Source organism: Ascaphus truei, chromosome 7, assembly GCF_040206685.1.
Source record: "Ascaphus truei isolate aAscTru1 chromosome 7, aAscTru1.hap1, whole genome shotgun sequence".
Classification (NCBI taxonomy): domain Eukaryota; kingdom Metazoa; phylum Chordata; class Amphibia; order Anura; family Ascaphidae; genus Ascaphus; species Ascaphus truei.
In genome coordinates this window covers 97,576,171-97,588,122 of record NC_134489.1, presented here as the reverse complement: position 1 = coordinate 97,588,122, position 11,952 = coordinate 97,576,171, and the positions used below count along the sequence as shown (strand labels likewise).

General features: G+C 48.2%; 1 protein-coding gene across 2 annotated transcripts; it reads right to left on the bottom strand.

The window, feature by feature from the left end:
* Positions 1–4,633: 4,633 nt before the first annotated feature.
* On the bottom strand, positions 4,634–10,330 carry LOC142499731 (uncharacterized). Of its 2 annotated transcripts, none has more exons than XM_075609546.1 (2): positions 10,179–10,330; positions 4,634–6,153 (listed from the first exon to the last, which is right to left on the bottom strand). In XM_075609546.1, exon 2 carries the CDS (start codon positions 6,141–6,143, stop codon positions 5,112–5,114), a length of 1,032 nt encoding a protein of 343 aa, XP_075465661.1. In that variant the 5' UTR covers positions 6,144–6,153; positions 10,179–10,330; the 3' UTR covers positions 4,634–5,111. The 2 variants fall into 2 exon arrangements, with proteins under 2 accessions (XP_075465661.1, XP_075465660.1); XM_075609545.1 differs by having other exon boundaries at positions 10,166–10,318.
* Positions 10,331–11,952: the final 1,622 nt, after the last annotated feature.

Here is an 11,952-nt window from a genome sequence, read left to right as displayed (position 1 = left end):
TTAATTTATAAATAAATAGTATATCAGTTGGGATCTGTTTATTGTCCCAAAAACCATTCCACTCCTTTCTATTATTTTTTTATGCTTTTGGACCATGATACATCACCTGAAATGATAGTGGACTTTTGGAGTTTTTTTTATTGTTTTAAAAAAAAATTCTCTGTGCCCTTTTCAAGATATGTGTCTGATGTTTAATATGTGATTGCTAACTCTGTTCTCTTCTATTTCATACATGCTGCCTGGTTGGACCACAAGGATAGCAATTAGAATGAGTTAGAATTTTAATAGCCTTTGTTTATTTTATTCTATTGTAATAAAGATATTTGTTCAAATTTTCTTTTTCATTTCACTGTCAAAGCGAACTACTGTAAACTTCACACATCAGTAATAGTTCATATTTGTATGTATTTGTTAAGTATGTTTATATTCTCCTTAATATGCATTTTTATAATTAATTTTTATTAGTACTGTATAACTATTGTTTTCCTGATTATATTTGAGTCTGGCCAGCTTATGTAACTCACAAGCAGCGAACTTGGCCAGTTCATTTAGTTTGTTTATAGTGCTTTTTAACATCTGTTTATATATCTAACTGCATGCAATGTCTTTTCTTTGCTGACTATTTAATTTAGGAGGGTTTGTGACTTGTTGTCCATACCCAACACCGTGTCATTAAGACAAAGTGGCTGATAAAGTTTTAAAAAGGGGTTTGAAAACTTTTGTCCCGACGGTGGCCATCTTGGATTGGTTTGGTATCATGTATCCAGGGTGACTGTGGTTATAGATGCAGTGCATCAATTCCATGTCACCACAGACCATTATACACCACCAATGAAGAGTGGATTGACTGAATTTAAGAGCAAGCGTAGGATAGGGGGCCAGATTCCCGACGAAGCTAGTTGTCTAGCGAAACGCGTAGAATCGAGGCAGATACCACGACACGTGGAGGAAAAGATGCCGAGCTGTTCGTTGCTTCTTGCGGCCGCAATTAGTTGCACCTGTGGCGGAGCATCTCTACTCCAAACCTGAGCGCAATTCCTGGAGAGGAAGGGGCGGTGAGATCATCCTAAGCCTGTACCTCTGAGTCCTTATTGCCTGGTGTTCTCGTACACTTTGTAAGTGGGCACTTGTGAAGTGTTTTTAACTTATTAAATTGTTGAACAGTTCGCACTATGGTGTGTTATTGTCCTTTTCTGTAGTGCACCCTATCCGTTCCATCCTGGTCCCCAGACGCCCCTCAACGTGGGATTACTTGTTCGTGTACACTTTATGTGTGAAATGCCTTTACTCACTGTTTGCTTGTGAGTATAATCTGTGCAGAATTTCATAGGATTATTAATTTTGTGCTTTACAGTATTGTACTATTTCTGTGATTTCTCCTCTTTTTCATGTGAATGGTGTCCCGCTCCCTTGTCACCTCTGCCCACCACGTCTCAGGGGATTTAATGTTCTGTCTCTCGTTCTGTCTCTCGTTCTGTCTCTCGTTCTGTCTCTCGTTCTCTCTCTCTCTCTCGTTCTCTCTCGTTCTCTCTCTCTCTCTCGTTCTCTCTCTCTCTCTCTCTCTCCCTTCCACTGTCTCCCCCCTCTCTTTCTCCCCCATTCACAGCAATACACCCCCCTCCTTCACAGCTCCGTTACCCCCCCCCACCCCCAGTTCACATCTCCGATTCCCCCCCCCCCTGTTGCCAGCTGTGATTCCCCCTGTGTATTTGTCAGCTGAGCTGACTGAGGGAGGAAGTGTGTCAGTCAGTGTGTGTGTGTGTGTGTGTGTGTGTGTGTGAGTCAGTGTGTGTGTCGGTCAGTCAGTGTGTGTGTGTGTGTCAGTGACTTGGTGGGTTGGTGAGTGGGTGGTTGGGTTGGTTGGTGACTTAGTGGGTGGGTTGGTGACTGGGTTGGTGGGTGGATGACTGGGAAGGTGGGTGACTGGGTTGGTGGGTGGGTGACTGCATGGGTGAGGGGGTGAGTGGGTGGGTGACTGGGTGGGTGACTGGCTGGGTGGGTGACTGGCTTGGTGGGTGAGTGGCTGGCTGGCTGGGTGGGTGGGTGACTGGGTGGGACCGTGTCAGTGACTGGGTGGGTGACTTTGAGTGAGTGGGTGGATTGGTGACTGACTGAGTGTGTGACTTTGACTGATTGTGTGACTTTGACTGAGTGGGTGGGTGACTGACTGGGAGACTTGCCTTGACCGGGTGGGTGGTGGTTCCTGGCGGTAGACGATTCCCCTCCTGGCCCTGATATATCCGTGGCATCTGCCTGGGGCAGGAGGTGGACTCGGGAAGTTGGCAGGGGGCAGGAGGGCCGCGCTTCCCCTCGTTCCTCGTTGGGAGCGAGGGTGGAGGAGCCTGTATTTTGTGGCTGGGGCAGGAGGGCCGCGCCGTTCCTCATTGTGAGTGAGGGGGTAGGAGCGTGGAGTTGGCGGCTGGTTAGGGCCGCGCCGCGCTTCCCCTCCGTCCGGGAGCCGGTGCAGGGCGGCGCACGTGAGGGTGAGTGTGATGGGGCGGATGGGGATGCTGCGTGTGTGGTGTGTGTGGTGTGGCAGTTGGGTGACGTCATAGAGCCACCAAATCTGATTGGCCAGAGGCTGAGGACCAATCAGATTCACAGCATCTAGCACTAACCATACAAATTTCGAATTTATATATGAAGATGTTAACTGCACTCCTTTGGGTTAATTTATTGTAGTGAGCCCGGGTAACCAGAGGGTGTCAGTATAACACTGTTTTTACTTAGTTTCTTTTCTCTGTTGGCACTATCTCCTCTTGAGCGCCAATCCTGGTTATCTTCATGAAATTGTAATGTTTCCCCTGCAGGTCCTGAAAAAATGGCCGCACAGCGTCAAATGATGCTACGTTGCCATAACACCATAACCATAACACACTACGCGACGCCATTTTTTTTTAGGACCTGCAGGGGAAACATACATTACAATGGCAGGGGAGAAGATTGAGATCGCCGCACCACCCCGCCGCAGGTAAGTGTCGTGAGGGAGGGGGGGGTTTGACAGTGGGTTTTGCGCTAGCTTATCGAGCCCTGATAATAATAATAATAATTTGTTCTTATATAGCGCTGCTAGTTTTACGTAGCGCTTTACAGAGACATTTTTTACAGTCCTTGCCCCGCAGAGCTTACAATCTGTCATGTTGTACCTTAAACATGCCCTGCTTTAATAGTACTTGAGTTCTGTACGTGTGATACTTACCACGTGTACTTGGTCACTTTTTAATAATATGTCTACACTGCGAGTTGTGCGCTGCCTGTTCCTTTCTTTTCATGGTCTCCTTCCAAGTCTGGGTTCAGGATTCATTAGGAACTCCAGGTTAGAGCCAGCTGACATCTAACTCAGGGGTGCGCAAACTTTATTCGCTGCCCCCCCCCTGCCTGCTCTCCTCTGTCGGTGCGCCCCCCCCTTACCTCGTGCGGTGTCATTTGACGTCTCGTTGCCATGGTCACGCGTCCTGAAGCCGGCTGAACCTCGATAAGTAGAGGCTGCGGAGGCCTCGCGCGGTCCCCTGCTCTGCAACTGCCCATGCCCCCCCCCCAAAAAAATCTCTCGCTCCCCAGTTTGCGCATCACTGAACTGATGTGCTGAATTGCTAACTTAGCATACATTTTGACGTGATCAACTTTTTTTTTTTTAGACATTCCTTGTGGTATAATTGTATGTGTCTATACATGGGTTACATTGAGTGAATTTATCTTCACTAAACAGCGTCCATGTAGAGATTATCCCTTGTTTGATTTATGGAATAAATGTCTTCTTTTGGGGTTATTTAGGTCTCTCTCAGATATATTACACTCTACTTTATATGTGGGTGACTATGTCGAGAGAGCCCTGAGGAAACCCTTGTAGGAATTAGAAATAACTGAGCTGTATTGCTGGTTCTGGCATGTCATTAAAGCTGCAGTTCAGGCAATATCCTGCATGTGTGTTTTTTTTAATAAATCAGTTCTGTAGTAAGAAAAAATACTTTTAGCATTTTCTGTTTTAAAAAAAACAACTTTGAAAGACCAATTTTCTTGTATTCTATTTTAACAGCCATTTGCTAAGGCACTGCCCCTTCATGTCCTGTCACAAGCCCTGGCACACCCCTTTGTCAGCCCTGCCCTCCCTCTAGCACATGTCAGTGCAGGAGTGCTCATGAATATTAATGAGCTTCCACTGAGTGACAGAAACAGAGGAAATACATTCCCCATATTTAAAGATGTCGCCAAACTTTGCCGATCAATAGACGGAGAACGAATTGACCAGCAGCTATGCAGTTCTTTAGGTAAGTAGAAATTGCCCACATGAAACTATTGAAGTAAAATAAAACTATACATTTTTTTTTAAAAAAAAGCCTGAACTGCAGCTTTAAGTAGGGAAATTGACAGGATGGACCCAATATCTCATTAGCTGTTAATTTCAGGAATGGGAGAAGATACCAAAGTGACACAATTGAAGCCATTTTCTGCTTTGTAGCTAGTCACTGCTACTTGTTTCATGCACAGTAATCTTTTAAAATCACAGCGTCTTGCACAGGAACCACAAAACAGAAATGGTTAAAATGATGGAATTTAATGTGATGTGACATATGAAGCACGTGTTTAACTAACTTTTTGCTAGACACAAAGCCACTGAAGGGAGAACAATGAAAACATTTAAAAGTAAAATTATTTATTGTAAATACATGATGCAGAAAGTATTAAATCAGAAGTGATCAGTTCATTTAATTCTGACAGCTACTGTATGTATACTACACCTAGCGTACAGAAATGCAAAAATAAAATGTGCTGTGTTTTAATCACCGGGATTCAGTGTTTGTAGGAGATTTTCCCCAAACTAGAACCTTTTCTATTACATATAGGGAACACATTGCATCTACTATATTGTTAACCCCACTCCCAGATGAGGGCAGTACATTGCATCCCCTTCCTTAAATGACTTTATAAGCCGAACCCTGCCCTACAATACATACATCTAACCAAGCGCTGATATGCACATAGAATGTATCATGTTTGCTATAAAGTAAATGTGTCCCTTGGCCTCTAGTTAATCCTAACTATAACTCTGAAAACAAATCCCATTACTCTGATACATTGTGTCTGCAGTGTTAGGGCTGAGACATTGGAAACTATTTTCCAGCAGGGGGCAGTGGGTTTTCAGTGGGGGGCTTAGACTCATCATCAAATTTCATATCACGGCAGTACAGCACTGGTTCTTTACCCATGCCAAGCTGGTACTGCCAGATGTGCATCTTCTTGTTGGGCTGCAGGGTCAGGGTAAAGGATTCCTCAACTTCAGTGGCCTGGGTCCAATTCTCTCTCTCTGTGTTGACACTGCATCCCCCGAATTCAGTGGTTACCGAGAACTGGGTCTTGGCAATGGTGGCAGCCAAAGCTCCAGTCTCGGCGGATACTGTGGCTGACACCTTCCAGTTATTCTCTATGCTGGACATTTTCTCCTTCTCGTACCCAACCTTCTTAGTAATCTTCTTTGTCCAGGTAACCGGTGTGTCTGAATCATTGGAGATGGTCTTTATGCACTCCCAGACACCGTAAGATGGCCCTTGAGTGAGGGCTAACCCACCAGGGAGAAAGTTGATGACGCTGGGATGGAAAGAGTAGGTGTTTCCTTCCGCATTAGTGTTGAAGTTGGTGCATTTGTAGTACTGAACCCCCCACTGATCATAAGGTTTCACAAAGTAGTAGTAATTTGAGATGCCAAAATAATATAGTCCATCTTTGCAGCTTGGATGGAGAGTGGATTCTTCGCTCTCTGCATCCTCGTGCATGTTTTTTGTTCGACGGTAAACACCACGATTCTGGAAGATGATGTAGAATTTGCCAAAGGCAGACAGATAGTGATCACCTCCCTGGCAATTGGGATGTAGAGAGTACACTACAGAACCTTCATCTGTATTCATGTTGGTCACGCGGCGGTAAGAATTGCCTTTAATGATGTAGAAGAGGTCATCCTGGTAAGCCAGATAATGATCCCCATCTCTACAGGAGGGATGCAGACTATAGACATTCAGGTCTTCACCACTGTGGAAGTTTGCTGCTCGCATGTAGCAGTTGAGGTCAGATCGGATGATGTAGTAATATTTGTCAACACCACAAAAATCCACCCCAGGGGCTTGTTTCTTAGGGACGATCCCAACCATGTTTGTGATGCTGAAAAAAACAAAACATACGTGTATTTGATAGGGTTGGAGGAAATGTACTGAGATAGAGCAGGGGCTTCTTTAACGGAGGGCAAATAAATTTAAAGGGGAGCAATGGAGGTGGAGAACACAGTTCTGATTTTTAAAAAAAATTTTTATTTGGGATAAGAAATAAGGGGACAATAAATAAAGGTGAATGAGATGGTGAAAGGGATTGAATTTTCTAGCGTACACAGCCTAGTCAGGCCTTCAGCGTTGTCCATGCTGAAATTGTTAGAACTGCATTGTATAAAAATAACTCAATCTCTTGCTATACCAGGGGTCCTCAATCCTAGGGTGACCAGTCGTCCCGGTTTTGCCGGGACAGACCCTTTTTTTTACTCGGAAATGTCCCGGGTTTTGCCCCTGGTCCCGTGCGCGAGGCGGCGGAGGTGCGCGAGGGCAGCGTGAGGAGGATGCGGCGGCCGTGAGTATTTTTTTTTTCAATAGCAGGATGCCGGGGGGCGGGGTTTAAGAGTAGAAGCAGGGGATTGGTTGGAGGTCAGAGCATGCCGGGGGGCGGGGCTTAGTACCGGGGCTAAGGTGAGTGTGAAACGGGCTGGTGGGGGGGGGGGGGGGGGTGTGTGTGTGTGAGAAACGGGGTGGGGGGGGTGTGAAACAGGGTGGGGGGGTGGAAAAAACGGGCTGGTGTTTGTAAAAAACGGGCTGGTGGGGGGGGGGGTGTAAAAAACGGGCTTGTGGGAGGGTGGGGTGTAAAAAACGGGCTACTGCAGGGGTGGGGGTGTAAAACGGGCTGCTGTGGTGTAGGGCAAACGGAGTGGTGTGGTGGGGGGAGAAGGGGTAGGGAGAGAGGCGGGAGAAGGGAGAGGAGGGAGAAGGGAGAGAGAAGGGAGGGAGGGGGGAGAAGAGGGAAGGAGGGGGAGAAAGAGAGGGGGGAGAAGGGAGAGAGGACAGGTGAAGGGAGAGAGAGGGGGGAGAAGGGAGAGGGGGGGAGAAGGGAGAGGGGGGGAAAGGGAGAGAGGGGGGAGGTATGAGGAGGGGAGGGGGGAGTTATGAGTAGGGGGAGATGCGGGGAGTGGAAGAGATGAGGAGGGGAGGGGAGAGATATAAGGAGGGGGAGATGCGTGGCGTGGAAGAGATGGAGGGGGAGATGCAGGGAGTGGAAGAGATGAGGAGGGGGAGATGCGGGGAGAGGAAGAGGATGAGGAGGGGGAGATGCGGGGAGTGGAAGAGATGCGGAGGGGAGGGGAGAGATATGAGGACGGGGAGATGCGGGGAGGGGGAGATGCAGGGGGAAGAGATGAGGAGGGGGAGATGCGGGGAGTGGAAGAGATGAGGAGGGGGAGATGCGGGGCGTTGAAGAGATGAGGAGGGGGAGATGCGGGCGTTGAAGAGATGAGGAGGGGGAGATGCGGGGAGTGGAAGAGGATGAGGATGGAGAGATGCGGGGTGTGGAAGAGAATGAGGAGGGGGAGATGCGGGGAGTGAAAGATGATGAGGAGAGGAAGATGCGGGGAGTGGAAGAGATGAGGAGTGGAGGGGAGAGATATGAGGAGGGGGAGATGCAGGGAGTGGAAGAGATGAGGGGGAGATGCGGGGAGTGGAAGAGATGAGGAGGGGGAGATGCGGGGAGTAGAAGAGATGAGGAGGAGGAGATATTAGGGGGAGATATGAGGAGGGGAGTGGCTGTGTGTTTGTCACTGTGTGTGTGTGTGTGTCACTGTGTGTGCACGTATATTGGGGAGGGAGCTTGAGTGGGGAGGGGAGAAAAATACATGGGGGGGTGTAAGAGAGAGGGGGGGAAGGAAAGGGTGACTGGGGAGTGTGAGGTGGGGTGAGAGTGAGGTGGTGTGTGAGAATGGGGGGATCTCGCAAGGCCGCCGAAACGTGGTTTCTGGGCCCCGGGAAAGCTGTCTGCGGCCCTGCATGGCAGTGATGTCACTGACTGCCACAAGGAGATCAAGAGACCATATTTTGCAAAGGGTAATATACATACAAGGTCAGGAATGTCACATTTTTAAAATGTCTTAATTTTAATTAATGCCTACTTTTTTTATTTAATTTTAATTTATGTCAATTATTTATTTAATTTTAATTTGTTAATTATTTTAATTTTTAATTACACATACACACATACACGGTGAGGGAGCTGAGAGAGCGAAAAAGGGAGGGAGGGGGGGAGACAAGAGTTTGTGTTATGTTAAGAATTGGAAATAAATACATTTTTGAAGTAGTAATCATCCCCTCCGAACTGGGCATTCTTGGCCAACAATGCCCTGGCTGTAAGAGTTGAAGGGCCCAAGCAAGAGCCCCCACCTCTATACACACAAACACACACTGCAGCCCCCACCTCTATACGCACAAACACACTGTAGGTCCCACCTCTATACACACAAACACACACTGCAGCCCCCACCTCTATACGCACAAACACACTGTAGGTCCCACCACTATACACACAAACACACACTGCAGCCCCCACCTCTATACGCACAAACACACTGTAGGTCCCACCACTATACACAGACACACACTGCAGCCCCCACCTCTATACGCACAAACACACCTTGCAGCCCCCACCTCTATACACACAAACGCATACTGCAGCCCCCACCTCTATATGCACAAACACACATTGCAGCCCCTACCTCTATACACACAAACGCACACTGCAGCCAGGGTTGCCACCTTCTATTGAAGGCTAACCCGGAGATAATAATTTTTTTTAGATCTATTTATTATATATTTATCTTGCCTTTGGCTGTACCTCCCCTCCAAATTCCGTTAACATGGCTGCGCGACGTCACGTAATGCACATTGCTATAACAACGAGACGCTCCATGACGTCACGCTGCATCAAGTTGACATGACAACGGGATGCATTATGGCGCCGAGGCATCACGTGATGCCACATTGTCATGGCAACATGTCACCGCCTGACGTCAGTGTCTCGTTGTCATGGCAACGGGGTGCGTCATGTGATGTAATTTGTTTTAAAAATTTTTTTTATAAATGTGTCCCGGTTTTTCATTTTGAAAATCTGGTCACCCTAATGTTCCCCTCAGACCCCCCCCCCCCCCATATGCTTCTGCTGGGGGGAGGGAGGAGTCAGAGAGGGGGGCCAGGACCCTGAGAATAACACACACACTGACACACACACAAGGAATTCAGTTACTATAAATACAGAAGTGCAAATATCTAAAACGCGCTCTAAGGGCCGTTATATAGTGTGCGCGCGCCTGTGCGAACGCGCATGCCAGTGACGCACGCTTTTTGTGTGTATGCTGTGAGTGACTGGGATGGAAGGTAATGTGTGTGTGTGAGTGTGTGTGAGTGTATATATATATATATATATGTATATATATATATATATATATATGTATATATATATATATATATATATGTGTGTGTGTGTGTGTATGTGTATATATGTGTGTGTAGATTGTGTGAGTTAAAACGTATTAAATATTATTTAAGAAAAAAAAAGACATATATAATTTAAAAAAAAAATTCTTGTGCAGCTTTGACACACACACACACACACACACACACACACACACACACACACACACACACACACACACACACACACACACACACACACACACACACACACACACACACACACACACACACACACACACACACACACACACACACACACTACAGCGGCGGTAGCGGCTCAAAATCATTATTTTCCTCATTTCTCTCGTCGGCCGGCACCACGCTCACTGCCGTGCGCGCGAACGGCACCATTATAGAAAGGCCGACTAACCGCAGCCATTTATAAGTGCCGCGCGTGCGCACGGTGGAGCGCGCGCGCCCTCTATATAACAGCCCTAAATCAAACTTCTTTGCATTTTGGCACTGAAATTGTGTTTTGATTATTAATTAAAAACATCACCATTACAAATAAAATTTCTGTGGCAAAACCGTGACAAAAGACAAAAGCTTCACTTAAAATGCGCGTGATCAGCGCAAACACAACTTTTTAAAGTAAAAATTCAACAAGGCATTTTTACCTGGTGCACTTACAGGGTGAGAAGATCCTTCAGGTAAAATGCTGGAGAGAAGCAGTCGTCAGTTCTCGGGTTTCATTCCCTGTATCACATCCAGATAAATGCTGCTGTTTAAATACTCCGAGGTATCACAGTATGAATAGGGGGAGCGCATTATCTAGCCCTGAGGCTAATCTTTTTCCAACATTCTCTGCCGGTGCATGTTGGGAAATGGAGCAGTAAAAGTGTTGGGTGGGGTTGAGTTAAAATTACTTCAAAAGGATATTGCAGAATATAAAGTAATTATATATAAAAATATATAGCGTATTGTTATCAGTGCTGAATTTTATTACTTCATTATTATGATTAAGAGTCAGGAAATTCAGCCAAAAAGGTGTGTGATTTGTGTAAAATTGGCAAACATTCTTTTATTTCCCCTCAGATTCAGCAACAAAAAAAAGTTTTCCCAATGATAGAAATGCAGGGTTTTTTTCTATGAATTTTTTTAAACTAGCCAAGGTTGCAGTGAAAATGGGCAATTTTGGCAAAAATCCTCAATTTCCTATGATAAATTTGCTTTCTCCTTCCAATGACCCGTTCTGAATTCAGGCAAGAATGTTACCTGTTATGTTCATGGGGAAGTTTGTCACATCTGCGAACTTGGAAGAAAGTTTTGCTCATCTACTATATATCTACTATATATTTTTGAAAGCATTGTATGTACAGTATGTATGTTTCACTGTGTTCCCTGTCCCTAGCGGCAATCTCATTGGTCCTTTGGCCCGCCCGCCCCCGCACACCTCTCATTGGCCTCACACACTCACACCACCCCCTTGGCCCGCCCCCCACACCTCTCATTGGCCTGAGGCGGAGTGATGGGCCGAAGGTCCAAAAAACACACACACACACACATACACACACACACACACACACACTGCGCGGTTCTCATCGGGACCCGCGCGCACCTCCTCTCCGGGTCTCCCGCTTTCCCACGCTTTTTCCTCCTCCCCCAGACCCCCCCCCCCCTCCCGGCGCCGCTACAGTCAGCAAGGGAGCGGAGCCTGCGCCCGGGACACAGCGGGGGACTCTCACCTCACCACCCATAGGCCACTCCCTCACCCAGCGCTCTCCCTCACCCGGCGCTCTCCCTCACCCCCCCGCCACACACACAGAGCACGCGGCTCTCCCTCACACAGGCCTCTCCCCGCCCCCCCTTGCCACACACACTGAGCACGCGGCTCTCCCCTCACACAGGCCTCTCCCCGTCCCCCCACACACACACACACATAGAGCACGCGGCTCTCCCTCACACAGCCCGCTCCCCGTCCCCCCACACACACACACAGAGCACGCGGCTGTCCCTCACACAGCCCGCTCCCCGTCCCCCCACACACACACACACAGAGCACGCGGCTCTCCCTCACACAGGCCTCTTCCCGTCCCCCCCCGCCACACACACTGAGCACGCGGCTCTCCCCTCACACAGGCCTCTCCCCGTCCCCCCCGCCACACACACTGAGCACGCGGCTCTCCCCTCACACAGGCCTCTCCCCGTCCCCCCACACACACACACACATAGAGCACGCGGCTCTCCCTCACACAGCCCGCTCCCCGTCCCCCCACACACACACACAGAGCACGCGGCTCTCCCTCACACAGCCCGCTCCCCGTCCCCCCACACACACACACACACAGAGCACGCGGCTCTCCCTCACACAGGCCTCTCCCCGTCCCCCCCCGCCACACACACTGAGCACGCGGCTCTCCCCTCACACAGGCCTCTCCCCGTCCCCCCACACACACACACACAT

Bases quoted from the DNA above. Each gene is read 5' to 3' on its own strand.
- LOC142499731 (XM_075609546.1), bottom strand. From the start codon at position 6,143: ATGGTTGGGATCGTCCCTAAGAAACAAGCCCCTGGGGTGGATTTTTGT.